We start from the raw sequence: 15,622 nt of genomic DNA on the forward strand, positions 1-15,622 counted from the left end.
ACAAAGATAAATGGATATATGCCAGCACGTACACAGACCTGCCAAGTCTCCCGCATTCAGCGGGCCATCTCCTGCACTCCCGCCAAAATCCCAGGTCAAGGGATTTATTTTTTCCCACACTGCTACCACCACCTCTGCTTCTCCTGATGAGCAGCAGCGGTGGCAAATCAACAAAAAGAAAAAAAGCAAGCGCGGGACCGCAGCAGCCTTCAGGCATATGCTGTCTGTTCTGCTGGTCCTCTGCCCCTGGAACAGGAAGTTGACATCAGTGGGGCAGAGGACCAGCAGAGCTGGCATCAGCGGCTGAAGCAGGCTGCTAACTGCTGCGCTGCCCAACTAGCACAGTGAATGGTTCATGCAAGAGACCTTCAATTAGCGGGGTTTGGGCTTTTCCACCAGCGATTCAACCAGTGCCACAATTGGTTTTAAGCTCAAAGTGGGGGGGGGGCTGACACTCCTTCACGTTTATGTCCCTGTGGGGAATAGATTTCGGTTAGGGGGTGTAATAGAGTGAACTGACACTCCCTCTTACCCATCCCTGGTGTCACTGGTGTGAAAATATTTTTTTGGAATGGCATTGAGATTGAGGTGTGCTAGGATAGAGCCATGAGGTACTAGGCAGATCCAAGGTAGAGTGGGGCGGGGCTGGAGTGTGTGTACTAAAATCTCCCTCTCAAAAATCGGGGCCCCTTGGCAGCCCTGCATATATATTTGTTTCCTTTATGCAGCTTTCAATTGTTTGTGCTGGCACGTATCCATTTATGTGCTGATTTTGAACATGTCACTATATTCTATGTTTATTTTGCTAAAATGCATTTTTTTGTTGCATGTACCTGGTGCAAAAAGGCTCTGTTGGCAGATTCTGCTCTGAAATATTTGTGAAACTTGATATGTTCTGCCCTGCATGTCTCAATTCCTACTTCTATGATCTTTCTAAAATGAAGCTATATATGTCAAGTTTGAAATTCCCTTTTCATATTTAGAGGCTATACATGTCATGAAATACTTTTATATTGAGCAGTTGGATAAATATTATCTTGATTTTTTTAAAGTCTTTTGACTGTGGCTTAGATTCAGATCATTTTGGGACGTTATGTATTTTGGATTTTATTTTATTTTTTACTGTTAAATTAACTTAAAAATTAGTGGTATTGGTTTAAAAATCTTCTTGCAGTATAGATTAATATATTTTTGGTATTTATTATTTTCAGTTGTCTGGAGTTGTTCTCCTAGCAGTTGGATTTTGGGCATGGAGTGAAAAGGTAAGAATGAAAGAAAATGCAGAAATATCAATTGAAGTGCACTCTTGAGTTTATTAAATGTTTCATAAATAAGTCTTCATTTTAGAGGCCTTGGGCCCTGTTTACTAAGGCGTGTTAGCATTTTTAATGCACCTTCAAGTAGCGCACATGTTAACCATGTAGGCACCTATAGGGATATTGTAGGTGCCTACACGATTAACGCACGTACAGGTTTAACACGCGTTAAATACGCTAACGTGCCTATAACGTTGCTTAGTAAACAGGGCCCCTTGTGTGGTATTTTAGAAGTGACGGAAGTGACCACAAGCAAAAATTTGCCAGAATAACAGATAAAAAGCTTTATTCTCAAATAAAAGTAATCCTTGTTATGGTTCAATAGACATAGTTGCAGCAAAGGTACAGTCACAGCTATATGCTGCACAGATGGACCCTACATGGACCTAAAAATAAAAGCTTTTACGTAAATTCCTCATTTGACTACACTTGGACGCGTAGCTTTGTAAAATAATGCACTTGCTGTGTAAGCACCAACATCTGCAAATGTGAATAGCAAAGGGCAGGTAGGTAGTTTGTGTGGATTTAGTTCTCATTAATTGGATACTGATATGGTAACTGGAATTTTTGGATTTGTGGCTTTGCCCATATCTTAATGGGGCTAGGGTAGGACTTTACTGGGCTTCTAGACATATTCTGATATGTGTTTGTGTGTTGTTGGGGGGGGGGGGGGGAGGGTAGTAGTTTTATGAAAGTACACCTAAGTAGAATGTCCAGAGAGAGCCCCATTTTTATAAGGGTCATGTAGGCTGCTATGTGCCTTTTATTTAAAAAAAAAAAATAGGCAACTCTCCAAAACCAAAATTCTGAAGAGGAGAAAAATTATTAGAATGAAACTCTTCAAGTACTACCCACAAAATACTGTGTTATAAATATCTGATAGTGGTTTTGGCACATTTATTTATCTTCTAAGAAATAGCAGTAGTTGGGTTACTATGTGATCCATGTTGTGGTTCTGACATTCCGGAGTAGGAGTAAATATATTGGAATATGAAACATGACATTGGCCAATGGAAGGACATTTGCATGTTTGGGTAAATAAGTGATGTTGGGGTAGGTCTGTGTGCAGAGTGAGCAGAGTGAGTTTTATAGAGCTGCTTGTGTGATACCTTCTGAATCCTTAGTGTAGCCTATGACAAATATCTCCCCTTTCCCCCTCTCCTTCCTCCCCATTTTTGCTGCCAGTATTTTTCCTCCAAAGATTTTAGATAAATCAAACCCTTTGTTACTGTAGAATGAGAACACAGCAGCTTATATCTGCATTAATCCTAAATTGTAATTGACAAAGCCTGGCTCAGCAAGAGTTTAGTTGGTAAAAGGTGACAGAACATACTGGGATAAGACCGAAGGTCCATTAAGCCCAGTATGCTGTTTCCCACAGTGACCAACAAGTATCTGGCAAGATCCCAGAACAGTAAAAGAGATTTTATGCTGTTTATCCTAGAAATAAGCAGAGGATTTTCCCTACTCCATCTAAATGGCTTATGGATTTTTCTTTTAGGAAGTTATCCAAACCTTTTTAAAACTCTGCTAAGCTAACTGCTTTTATTACATTCTCTGGCAACAAATTCTAGAGTCTAATTACATAGTAACATAGTAGATGACGGCAGAAAAAGACCTGCACGGTCCATCCAGTCTGCCCAACAAGATGAACTCATGTATATACCTTACCTTGATTTGTACCTGTCTTTTTCAGGGCACAGACTGTATAAGTCTGCCCAGCACTATCCCCTCTTCCCAACCACCAGCGCCGCCTCCCACCACCGGCACTGGCACAGACCGTATAAGTCTGTCCAGCACTATTCTCCGCCTCCCAACCACCAGTCCCGCCTCCCACCACCGGATCTGGCACAGACCGAATAAGTCTGCCCACCACTATCTTCGCCTCCCAACCACCAACCCCTCTTCCCACCACCCGCTCCGCCACCCAATTTTGGCTAAGCTTCTGAGGATCTATTCCTTCTGCACAGGATTCCTTTATGTATATTCCACGCATGTTTGAATTCCGTTACCATTTTCCTCTCCACCACCTCCCGCGGGAGGGCATTCCAAGCATCCACCACTCTCTCTGTGAAAAAATACTTCCTGACATCTTTTTTTGAGTCTGCCCCCCTTCAATCTCATTTCATGTCCTCTCATTCTACCGCCTTCCCATCTCCGGAAAAGATTTGTTTGCGGATTAATACCTTTCAAATATTTGAACGTCTGTATCATATCACCCCTGTTCCTCCTTTCCTCCAGGGTATACATGTGCAGGTCAGCAAGTCTCTCCTTATACGTCTTGGAACGCAAATCCCATACCATTCTCGTAGCTTTTCTTTGCTTTCAATTGTTTTTACATCCTTAGCAAGGTATGGCCTCCAAAACTGAACACAATACTCCAGGTGGGGCCTCACCAACGACTTACATGTTGAGTCAGGACATTGATCCTGGGGAACTGGGTTCGATTCCCACTGCAGCTCCTTGTGACTCTGGATAAGTCACTTAACCCGCCATTGTCCCAGGTACAAATAAGTACCTGTATATACTATGTAATCCACTTTGAATGCAGTTGCAAAAAACACACAAAGGCGGTAATCATGTCCCATTCCCTCTACCCCTTTCCCTCCCTAGTCCTAGTATTTTTGGAAAGAGTAAACAAGTGATTCGTGTCTACCCATTCCACTCCACTCAGTATTTTATAGGCCTCAGTCATATCTCCCCTCCAAGCTGAAGAACCCTAGCTGCTTTAGCCTTTTTTCATAGGGAAGTCATCCCATCCCCTTTATAATTTTCATTGCCCTACTCTGTACCTTTTCTAATTCCGCTATATCTTTTTTGAGATATGATAACCAGAATTGCACATAGTATTCGAGGTGCAGTCACACCATGGAGTGATTCAAAGGCATTATAACGTTCTCGTAGCTGCCACTGCAGACTGAGCAGTGCGTTTGTGTATTATCAACGATGACACTTAGATCTTCTTCCTGGTCGGTGACTCATAATTTGGAACCTTGCATCAGGTAACTATATTTTGGGTTCCTCTTTCCCACATGCATCACTTTTCACTTGCTCACATTGAGGGGGAGATTCTATATATGGCTTGTAAAAATTGGTGTTGATTTCAGTGCTGACTAAGCGTATTCTATAATTGGTAACTTAGGCGCTGATTATAGAATACGCTTAGTTGATATTTTGGTGCCTAAATCTACAAGCGTCCATTTATACCAATGAAAACGTGGCATAAATCCCAGTGTGTAGATTTAGGGGCACTGGGCCATATTCTATAACTAGGCGCATAAATTTCAGAACGCCCATGGAATGCCCATTTCCTCGCCCATAACCATGCTCCTTTTTGCCTGCGTGCGTTAGAAGTTTGCCACACATTGTTACAGAATACGCTTAGTGAATTCTGCGCCTAAATTCTCATCAGTTCAAATTAGTGCTCATTATTGCTGGTTAAGTGCTGTTATCAGCGCTTATTAGCTTGTTAGGCGCCCACTATTCCAGAACCTGTGGGATAGTTGTGTCTATCGACCAGCAGGTGGAAAAAGAAAATGCTGAGGAGCTGGACTGGATGCCAAGAGAGATATGTCTCGGCTCAGTTTTCAGTTCTCTATCTCCAGCAAGAGAATGGACACACGTTGGTTCTTCAAATGCTTTTCTCCTGGTCCAGTTGGTCAGCTGGTCCCCAGTTGAGCTTTGTGGGTGGCTTGAGTCTGTAGAGTCATGTCTGGAAGTTTACAGATTCCTGTCTCTGGTGTTGCAGAAATTTACTTTTTTCCTTCCATTCATCTCTCCCCTGTTTCCTTTGGAACTCTCCTTTTCCAGCATAACAATCTTTCAAGGAAAAAAAAAAGTTTGTTGGAGAGCGTGGGACAGAGTATCAGTTTTGAGCCTTTCTCATCTTGGTAAGACTTGTGGAGACTGTGAACTTGGGGAAGCATCCATCAGTGGTAAGTCTGACTAAAGTTTGACTCGGAACCGCTTGGAGGGCTTCATGTTCTCTTTGGTGCAAGGGAGGGATCCTGATTCAGTGCATGGGACACATGCTGTACTTGTGACAGTCGGGGTGAATGGGAATTCCCATAGAGCCAGTTAAATGGTGCTCCTGTTGTGGGACATGCCGGCCAGTGGTGGAACATTGCAGTGCGTGGAAACCCGGAATCCCGCAGGACATGGAGAAAACAGTCTGTGGCAGCACTTTTCGGATTTGGTGCAGCGTCCAAATATGCCAGGGTCTTTGGGCTGTCCGACAGGGCTGGGGCACAGTTTGATGCAGAAGAGTGCGGGAATGGGTGCCAGTTTGTCCGGGCCAACTGGTAGTGAAGAGCAACCTCTGTCTGGTCATTCATAGAGCACAGCCACCATTTTACAGCCTCAGAGCCCTACAGAGCATTCAGCAGCATTGGGATCTTTGTTTTCTACAGAGTGTATATTGCTCTTACACCAGGCCTATTTACTGTAGCAGGGACATTCAGATTTGCTGCAAAGTACTTCAGGTTCTCGCCCTGCTGCTCCTCCGGCTCCTCCAGGAGTGGAAACCTTTTTAAAAATTGACGTTAGATTGGCCATCCTCTAATGTTCTGGTACCTTGCTTGATTTTAAAGATAAATTACATATTACTAACAATGGCTCTGCAGGTTCAGTTTTCAATTCTGTCAGTACTCTGGGATGTATACCATACAGTCCAGGGGATTTGCAACTCTTCAGTTTGTCAAATTTCCTCATTACATCTTCTAGGTTTACAGAGATTTGTTTGTTTTTCTGGCTCATCAGCATAATACCATTTCTGGCACTGGTATCTCTCCCACATATTCCTCAGTGAAGACTTAAGGAAGAATTAATTTAATCTCTTTTCTATGGCCTCGTCTTACCTAAGTGCCCCTTTTACCCCTTCGTCGTCTAGCATTACAACTATTCTTTTACCAGTTCTTGTTTCTAATATACCTAAAAAAGTTGTTCTGTGTTTTTGCCTCCAACACAATCTTTTCAATCCCCCCCCCCCTTTTTTTTTTTTGCAAGCGGCTGCCAGTGTGGTAATGCTAACACAGCCCATTAACACACAGCTTTGTAAAAGTGTATTTGTGTGTGTGTGTGTGTGTGTGTGTGTGTATGGGTGGGGGGGTTGATAAGAAGATTGTGTTGGTTCCTGAACCAGCTGCTTCATAAAGGAGTCCTTGGTTTCATCAAGGAATTTTACCTCCCTAGTATACCCTGTTAAATTTACCCAGTCAATATCGGGGTAATTGAAATCACCCATTATTATTGTGTTCTCCAGTTTGTTAGCCTCCCTAATTTTTGATAAAATTTCTTCATCTCTCTATTTGTCCTGGCCTGATGGATGGTAGTACACTCCTATCACTATCCTTTTCCCCTCTACTCATGGAATTCCTATCCATAGGGATTCTAAGATGTGTTTTGTGTCCTGCAGAATTTTTAGTCTATTCGATTCAAGGCCCTCCTTAACATATAATTATACCCCTCCACCAGTTTGATCCACCCTATCACTGTGATAGAATTTGTACCCTGGTAGGAGTGTCCCATTGATTTAACTTCTTTCCACCAAGTTTCAGAGATGCCAATTATATCTTTTCATATATTTCAATATATTCTAACTCTCCCATCTTATTTCTTAGGCATTTGGAATTTGTATACAGACATTTCAAAACAATATTTGTTGTTCCTATTTACAACTTGCTCAGCAGGTAATAGTGATAATTTGCAATCTTTAAAATCTGTCTACTCTTTATTTAAAGACACCTGGTCTATTATAATTTCTATTGCAACCTTGCTGTTGGGATACCCTTTCTTCCCTGGTTTGGTGATATCTTTTAAAAATACCTTTTTCTGAACCATGCACTTTTGAGTGACTGTCAGCCTTCCCCCAATTTCTAGTTTAAAAACTGCTCTCTCTCTTTGTAAAAATGTTGATGCCAGCAGTCTGGTTCCACCCTGGTAAAGGTGGAACCCACCTTTCCAGAATAGGCTCCCCCCTTTCCTAGAATGTTGCCCGGTTCCTAACAAATCTAAAACCTTCCTCCCTGCACCATTTCTTCATCCACACATTGAGACTCCGGAACTTTGCCTGTCTCTTGGGTCCTGTGCATGGAACAGGGGAGCACTTCTGAAAATGCTACCCTGGAAGTTCTGAATTTTAGCTTTCTACCTAAGAGCCTAAATTTTGGCTTCAAGAACCGCCCTTATTTTTCTATGTCATTGGTACCCACATGTATTAAGACAGCAGGCTCCTTCCCAGCGCAGTCTAAAATCTTATCTAGGTGCTGTGTGAGGTTCGCTGTCACCACACCAGGCAGGCACATGACCAGGCGATCCTCACATCCACCAGCTACCCAGCTATCTACATGCCTAATGATCGAATCTTTGACTACAGGGGCTGTCCTCAGTGGCATTCGCTTAGGGCCTTTAGGGTATTCAGTAAATCCTCTGCCCTCCACACATTCAGCGTTGCCAGGTGGAAATTTTTTTTCCCGCCCAAAACCAGCCCAAAACCCGCCCAAAGTCAAACCCCGCCCCTGACACCCCCACCCCCGCCGTCATCAACCCCGCCGTCATCGGCCCCGCCTCTTCCGTCACCAGCCCCGCCTCCCCATCATCGGCCCCGCCCAGAACGTCACTAACCCTGCCCAAAACGTCACTAGCCCCGCCCCGGCCCGAAAAAACGAAAAAAAAAAAAAAAAACACCGAACGACCCCAAAACAAGCCCAAAAAACCGCAACCCGCCGCGGGCAAAAATTTCCTGCGGCGGGTCGCGGAAAACCGCCCAATTGGGCGGGAAAACCGCCCACCTGGCAACACTGCACACATTCTTGCTTTTGTTTTCCGAGTCAGCGGATTGGTTGCTGGCATGGCAACAGGGATGCGACTCCACCTCCTGAGCTGAGCTCCCCTCAGGGCCTTCAGTGGAATTTTTCTTTATTGAGAACTTATATATGGCCTTTCAGATGAGAGTTAAAGCAGTTTACAATACAATAAAAAATTGAAAGGAACTACAGTAACAAATAGGACAGAGGAGGGAGAGAGAGAAAAATGGGGAAAAAAATCCCTTGCTGTTTTTTTTTGTTTTGTTTACCTTTGGCAGGTCAGCGATTGGTTGCTTTTGCTGTTTTTCTGAGGGTGAAAGGTGATATGTTGGGGTTGCTGAGTCCCTCTTGTTGTTTCTCTGGGGGTGGGGGCATCCCACATTAAAAAAACCCCAAGACATGGCTTCTCCCACTGAGAGATGATGTGATGGGGCCACAGAGTCCATGTTGCTGTTTCTCTGGGGATCAGAGGTGATATGTTAGGGCTGTCAAATCCCTCTTGCTGTTTTCTCTGGAGATGACAGCATCTCAGCCTCAGAAAAACAATAGGGTCTTGGCAGTCCCAATGTATCGTCTCCAATTGAGAGATGATATGATGGAGCCACTAAGCTCTCCCTTGCTGTTTCTCTGGGGGGTGAGAAGCAAGATATTATGGCCGCCAAGCTCCTCTCTTTTCTGGGGGTGTTATATGTCGAGAGCTTGTTAACTGGTTTCAGACAGCTGTACCATCAGTTTGGCTCATAGTGATAATGATTTTGCTATGTCTACTGTCAGTCCTATTTGAGTATATCCTGAAGAAGGAATGAGTGATGAGGCAAAGCTTATTTTATTTTGTATTCACCCTGGAGGTCATGCTGTGCTCTGCTTTTGCCTCTTGTTTGTGGGTACACGGTAACTTGCTGTTTCAACCTCAGTCTGTACTGCTCAGAGTACTTTTTGAAGGAGTCTGCAATTCTACACCACATAATGTCGTTCTCTGTATAACTCTGAAAGATAGATTTTGAAAAGGTGGTGGTGATAGGAAACTTAAGTTTCTTCATATCAACACAGAAGTGAAAAGGAGAAGTGGCAAATTTTATAGGTCACTCTCATACAGAGACCAAAAACATGACTTAATTCAGCACAAACAGCAAGTACATTAACCTTGGTTAAGTTACACGGTGCACTAATGTTTAGCACAGGGGTATCCAACCTCAGTCCTCGACTACAATTTAGTCGGGTTTTCGAGATTTCTTCAATAAATATGCATGAGATTATTTGCATGCACTATATTGTATTCAAATATTCATGAGATCTATTTGGGTACAAATCTGACCTGGTGAGGGCCAAGGTTGCTCACCCCCGGTTTAGCACATCTAGTCAATCCGCTGCTATAAATGTCACCGCATGCTACTGGCCATCCTAATCCTCCCCTTCCGGCCGAAAGCCCCTGGGGACACATCCTTGATGTGAGAGGATATTGCATCTCCCAGAGGGGTAGGTCCTAGCTACAGGATCACTTCTGCCACTTCACAGTGATTTTTTCCCTTCAGGAGGCCTTTCTCCTCCATGGTAGCACAGACTGGAGTTGTGAATTCTGTACTATGTCCCTGTAGGCCTCTCTGTCTGCCTCGGCTCCTCCAAGTCTGCTATTCTAGCCTCCAGAGATAGGATCCGTTCCCCGAGTGCTGGAAGCTCTTTGCACTGAGTACACACAATGACCTTACCAATTAGGAGAAAATCAAGCACGTGACACTCAGTGCAAAAGTTTGGGTAGCCCCCATCTCACTGCTGGCTTCTGCCTGCATCTTACATAGTAACATAGTAGATGACGGCAGAGAAAGACCTGTACGGTCCATCCAGTCTGCCCAACAAGATAACTCATATGTGCTACTTTTTGTGTATACCTGACCTCGATTAGTATCTGAAAGCAAAACAGCAAAGATGACTCACAGGAACAGAAATAAAAATAAAATAGCCCAAAAATAAAAATAATCAAATTATCAAAATGTAAAATAATCACAGAATATATATTTAAAAATATAAATACATTAAATAGACAGGTTGTAAAAATTAAAAAATGAACTTTATTAGCCAAAAGATAGCAGGGAGAAAGGGACTCGACACAGCTGTGTTTCGGCAATACAGGCCTGCGTTAGGAGTCTTCTCACCGTATGTTGATTATAAATTCTATCCAATTATTGGAGAAATATATATATATATCTTTTGGATATTGTAGCGTTAAGTCCTGCCCGAAACGAAGTCAAGCGGGAAAGATCGGAGCAGCATCTTATTCATTGACATGTCTCATAGAAACATCCAGTTTTGGACGTCCTTAACTGCCCATTGCAGAAACGTCCAAAATTTGGACGTCCTCAACTGCCCCGTCACAGAAACGTCCTAATTTTGAACGTCCTCAACTGCCCTCGCTGGCAGGTTTGCTGTAGGGGGGAATGGGGGCCTGCCAGCATGCAAATGCATGCTGGACAGGGCTCACCATTCCTCCCCAATGATCTGCAAACCCTAACGCCAGCTCGGAGCTGGCGTAGGGTTTGTCGCGGCCAGCGATCCAATCTTTGGCGCGCTGGACGCTGATCATCGGGGATGAATGCGTTAAGAGCTGATTAGCATGCATTTGCAAGCTACTTGCGCTAAGAGCACTCGCGCGTTGTTTCACGTGCTCGAGGGTTATAATCATGGGGTGGTAGCAAACGCCGGCGCTAGTATGGGGCTAACAGCCTCTAGCGCCGGTGTTTGCTTTTGATCATCTGCCTGTAAGTTTGTCTTTGAGAACAGCAGCCCTGCCCCTTCAAACTGCCATCAATTATGCACATATCAATGTGGAAACCTCCCCCCCCCCCCCCCCACTTTGCACAAAAACAAAGAGAACTTCAAGAATTAGAGTAATGGGGCAAGAAAGTGCCAGAGAATGAGTGCCTTAAGTTATGTATTTATATTTATTTTATTACAGCATTTATATCCCACAATTATCCATAATGAATACGATCGATGTGGCTAACACAATTTTAAAGTACTAATATTTTCAGTGGTGGTGGTTTTATGCTATGTCGGGGAGTGTGGTGTGCTTCAGATGTGTAGTGCTGACGATTCATGGTTTTCGGCTATACAGAGTTGTTTTCGGGGAAGAATGAGTATAAGTTGGCAGTTCTGCTTCAGTTGTTGAAAGTAGTGTTTCCATTAAACCCACAAGTGGGAAGTGCTGTTTCTCTACATAGGAAGCGTCAGCTACTCACCCATAGTAGAAAACCTCTAGAAAAGAACAGGTTTAATTGTCTCTTTTTAGAACCAGTGGGCGGGAAATAGGGTGGGCTGTTTTTCTTATTTGTTATATTTTGCTGCCACGTGTCCCTTCTTTCATTTTTAGCAGCATCTTAGTGGAGACAGCAGTGTGTTGGGGTGGGGGTGCGGGAGGGAGAAAGAGAGCAAGGAGTACAGGATGTGAACTAAATCTGGAAATTGAGAGGGTGTGAATCAACAGTTATTTTTATTAGCAAAGGATGTAAAGCATTGTGGGGGATATTTCCTATCAGGATGCCTTTATAAAATAGACTCTGACACTCCCTATCAGTGCACAGATTCTCATACAAACTTAGACTTGTTCTGAAGAACAAGTGTGCATCTCCTCCATACATTTACATTCATATAAAAATATATTTACGTACATCACAACTGTGTCAAAGTTTTGTGTCCCAGATAATTACTCCCCAGGTTTTTTTCTACCATGTCCTCCCAATACTGTGTTTGTTTTCCTCTGCATCAGCCACTAGTTCTTCTCAACCCTCTGCTGGGAGGCATACTTAACCAGTCAGGTTATCAGGATTACCACAATAAACAGGCATGAAATAAATTTGCTTACAGTAGAGACCTGTTCTATGCAAATCTCATTGTCGTGATCTGAAATCCTGATTGACAAGGTGTGCCTTGCACAGTTGCTAGGTGGCCAAAAATATTCCAGCCCGATTCATACCCCAAAATAGCCCAACAATTCTTTACACCAAAAATAGCTATATAATAATAATAATAATAATTATTATTATTATTATTATTTATAAAATATATTTTCAAATGATCTTCATTTCTCATTTTCATAATAAGTAGACTTTAAAATAAATTTGTATAAGCACTTAACTTAAGTATCAAGATCCTGACAGGAATGCTTAAACAGGCCTAGGAACAGGAACCCTGAAACAGGAATGGGAAGAAATTTCTCAGCCTAACCCTTGTCCAAAAACAGCCCAAGCTGCTTTGCTTCAGCTGCTGCAAGGGGTACTCCAGGGTTGGACTTGGGGAGACACTGGTATTAGTGTTTTATACCACTAATCCTATAAACGTACAATATCACGACCAGAACAAAAAATAAGAACTGAAGAGATATTGCAAAACAGAATCACCATCAATAATCACATAGTTTAATTCACATGGTAGTCGCACAGTTCTCAAAAATGTGGAAAAAGTGGCCCTAATACTTAGCTTTCACTGTGGTGCAGGTCCTTTTATCTGCAATGGGGTACTTCAAACCCAACGGAGGCCCTTTTTCACCTTATAAATGCTTGGAGATTCAGTCACCTTCCAGAACTTACTCAAAAAGCGAGTGTCACATATCCACAAAGGGTAATTTGAAGTACCCTATTGCAGATAAGAACCTGTTTCATCACATCCTAGTAGGCTACCAGGTTTTGATTTTTTTTAACTGGAGGATGGGGGGCACCACTATACTTCTAGGGATATTTTCTAGGGGTTAGGATGGGAGGAGGTGCCACAAGAGGTGCCTGGTGAGGGGCAAATACAGAGCTTCCAAGATTCCCTGTTCAAGGAGGGAGATTTTAGGCCAGTCCAGGATTTCAGACACCCTCATGATGTATTATGTGACTTGCAGCACTGATTTCAATTGATAGAACCAGACTACTGTTGGGATGTAAATTTATGGCCAGTCCTGGCTTTAAAGTCTTCCTCCTGGAACTGGGTAACTTGGTTCTGCAGAAGTATACAGCAGCATGCTTGTGTTTTTATTTTTTTAAATATCAACCCTTCCTGTCGGTGCGTGAGATAATCGTAGGCACTGATAGGAAAGGTAATGAGCAGCAGATTAACTTAGCAGTAATTTGCATGCTCATGGATTATAGAAACATAGAAGCATGACTGCAGATGAAGACCAAATGGCCCATCCAGTCTGCCCATCCTCCTTAACCACTAACTCTTCCTTTTCCTAAGGGATCCTATGTGCTTGTCCTATGCTTTCTTAAATTCTGACATAGTCCTCGTCTCCACGACCTCCAATGGGTGGCCATTCTATGCTTCTATCACCCTTTCCGTCAACGAATACTTTCTTAGATTCCACTACCATGGATGTATCATCCAAAAGACACATCCGTGGGGAGGCATCCCAGTGTTACTGATTCTTGGAATCCCTAGAAATCCCAAATGTAATGTTTGTATGAAGCGTTATCTAGGTGGCACTTAAGCCTATTTCCTCTTAGCTTCATTGTATGCCCTCTCATTTCAGAGTTTTCCTTCATGTGAAAAAGGCTCACTTCTTGTACATTAATGCCCCTAAGATATTTAAACGTCTGTATCGTATCTCCTCTGCCCCTCCTCTCTTCCAGTGTATACATGTTGAGGTTCATAAGCCTGTCCCTACATGTTTTATATCTAAGACCACTTAACCAATTTTGTAGGCGCCCTCTGGTCCGACCCCATCCTGTTTATATCCCTCCATAGGTGTGGTCTCCAGAATTGCACACAGTACTATAAAAGGGGCCTTACCAGAGACTTATACAAGGGCACTATCACCTCTTTGTTCTTGCTGGTCATCCCTCTCCTTATGCACCCAAGCATCCTTTTGGCTATGACCAGTGCACTTTTTCTAGTGAAAAAGGTGCCGGTACTCAAACGCTAGGCCACCCTTCAGGGGTGGGTGTAATCACTGAGGGACCCTCCCCACAATAGCCAGGCCCCCTGCAACCAGTCACAGAACCTATGACAAGGCAGAATTGGTGTGTAGAGCCTGAGCTCTTTCATTAAAACTTGGGGATCATGGGTCAATTTTAGCAGCCAGTGGAAAAGGTGCCGGTACTCAGTACCCCCAAGTACCCCCTCAAAAAAAGCCCTGGCTATGACTGTCAATTTGTCTACCTGTTTGGAAACTTTAAGGTCATCAGACACAATAACCCCTAAGTCCTGCTCTTCCCTTGTACACAGAAGCACTTCACTCCCTATATTGTACTGTTCCCTCGGATTCTTGTGACCCAAGTGCATGACCCTGCATTTTTTAGCATTAAATCTTAGTTACCAAAATTTGGACCATTCCTCAATCTTGGCTTGGTCCTTCCTCATGTCATCCACACCTTCCAGGGTGTCTACCGTGTTGCAGAGTTTGATATCGTCCTTAAAGAGACAAACCTTACCAGAGAGCCCTTCTGCAATATCACTCACAAAGATGTTAAAAAGAGCCAGCCCTAGGACCGATCCCTGCGGTACTCCACTGATAACATCCCTATCTTCAGAGCAAGCTTCATTTACCACTACCCTATCTCTTTCCGTTCAATCAATTTTTAACCCAGTCAGTTAGTCTAGGTCCTATACCAAGGGTACTCAGTTTATTTATGAGTTGCCTATGTGGAACCGTCTCGAAAGCTTTGCTGAAATCTAAGTACACCACATCTAGTGCCCCTCCCATGCCCAACTGTTTGGTCACCCAGTCAAAGAAATCAATCAGATTCGTCTGACATGACCTGTCTGTAGTGAAGCCATGCTGCCTTGGGTCCTGCATTCCATTCAGTTTCAGAAACTTCACAATACTCTGCTTTAAGAGCATTTCCATTAGTTTACTCACCACCAAGATCAGACTGACTGGTCTATAATTCCCAATCTCCTCCTTCTACTCTTGTGCAAAGGGACCATATCCGCCCTTCTCTAGTCTTCCGGTCCACTCCGGACTCTAAGGAAGCAATGAAGAGGTCTGAGTTCCTTGAGCACCCTTGGATGTATCTCATCAGGCCCCATCGCTTTGTCTACTTTTATTTTAGCTGCGGTATTTTTTTGTGCTGATTTCGTGATGAGTATGGGGGCAGTACCACAAGGTTTTTTGTATTGGCCCCATTTCAGTACAAACTACTGAAAGTGAGGCTCTGATTTAACTTCTCTATAGTTTCTCACATTTCTTGTCCAAGCCTTGTTTATTCTATACCTCATCTTTTCAAAACTGAAGAGGTTTTCATATGCTAACACAACAATATAAACCCCTCACCATCCCCCCTCCCCCTCGCAATATACATCTACTATAAACATCACTTTACAGTACAATACCCCCACTGTATTAGAACCATGTGAGTCAGTGACATTAGAAATCGGCATTATTCATAAAGCACAATTAATGATCCAATATGTTGAAAAAGACAACGTACACAAGCAGTCATAGTATGTAAATAAAGCAGCTAAGTGTGAAGGTACTGCTTCTTAGCTTTAATGCTTTTAGGGGCCCTTTAGGTGCGTAAGGGCCTACAC

The 15,622-nt window shown here is 43.2% G+C and overlaps 1 protein-coding gene across 3 annotated transcripts in view; it reads left to right on the forward strand.

Moving 5' to 3' along the window:
• Positions 1 to 15,622, forward strand: part of TSPAN14 (tetraspanin 14) — a 140,540-nt gene that overhangs the window by 76,619 nt on the left and 48,299 nt on the right. For all 3 annotated transcript variants that reach the window (XM_030203276.1, XM_030203277.1, XM_030203278.1), the window contains exon 3: positions 1,212 to 1,262. In XM_030203276.1, the coding sequence (XP_030059136.1) occupies positions 1,212 to 1,262 (51 nt within the window). The remainder of the gene's footprint in view (positions 1 to 1,211; positions 1,263 to 15,622) is intronic.

The sequence above is a fragment of the Microcaecilia unicolor genome, chromosome 5, assembly GCF_901765095.1.
Source record: "Microcaecilia unicolor chromosome 5, aMicUni1.1, whole genome shotgun sequence".
Classification (NCBI taxonomy): domain Eukaryota; kingdom Metazoa; phylum Chordata; class Amphibia; order Gymnophiona; family Siphonopidae; genus Microcaecilia; species Microcaecilia unicolor.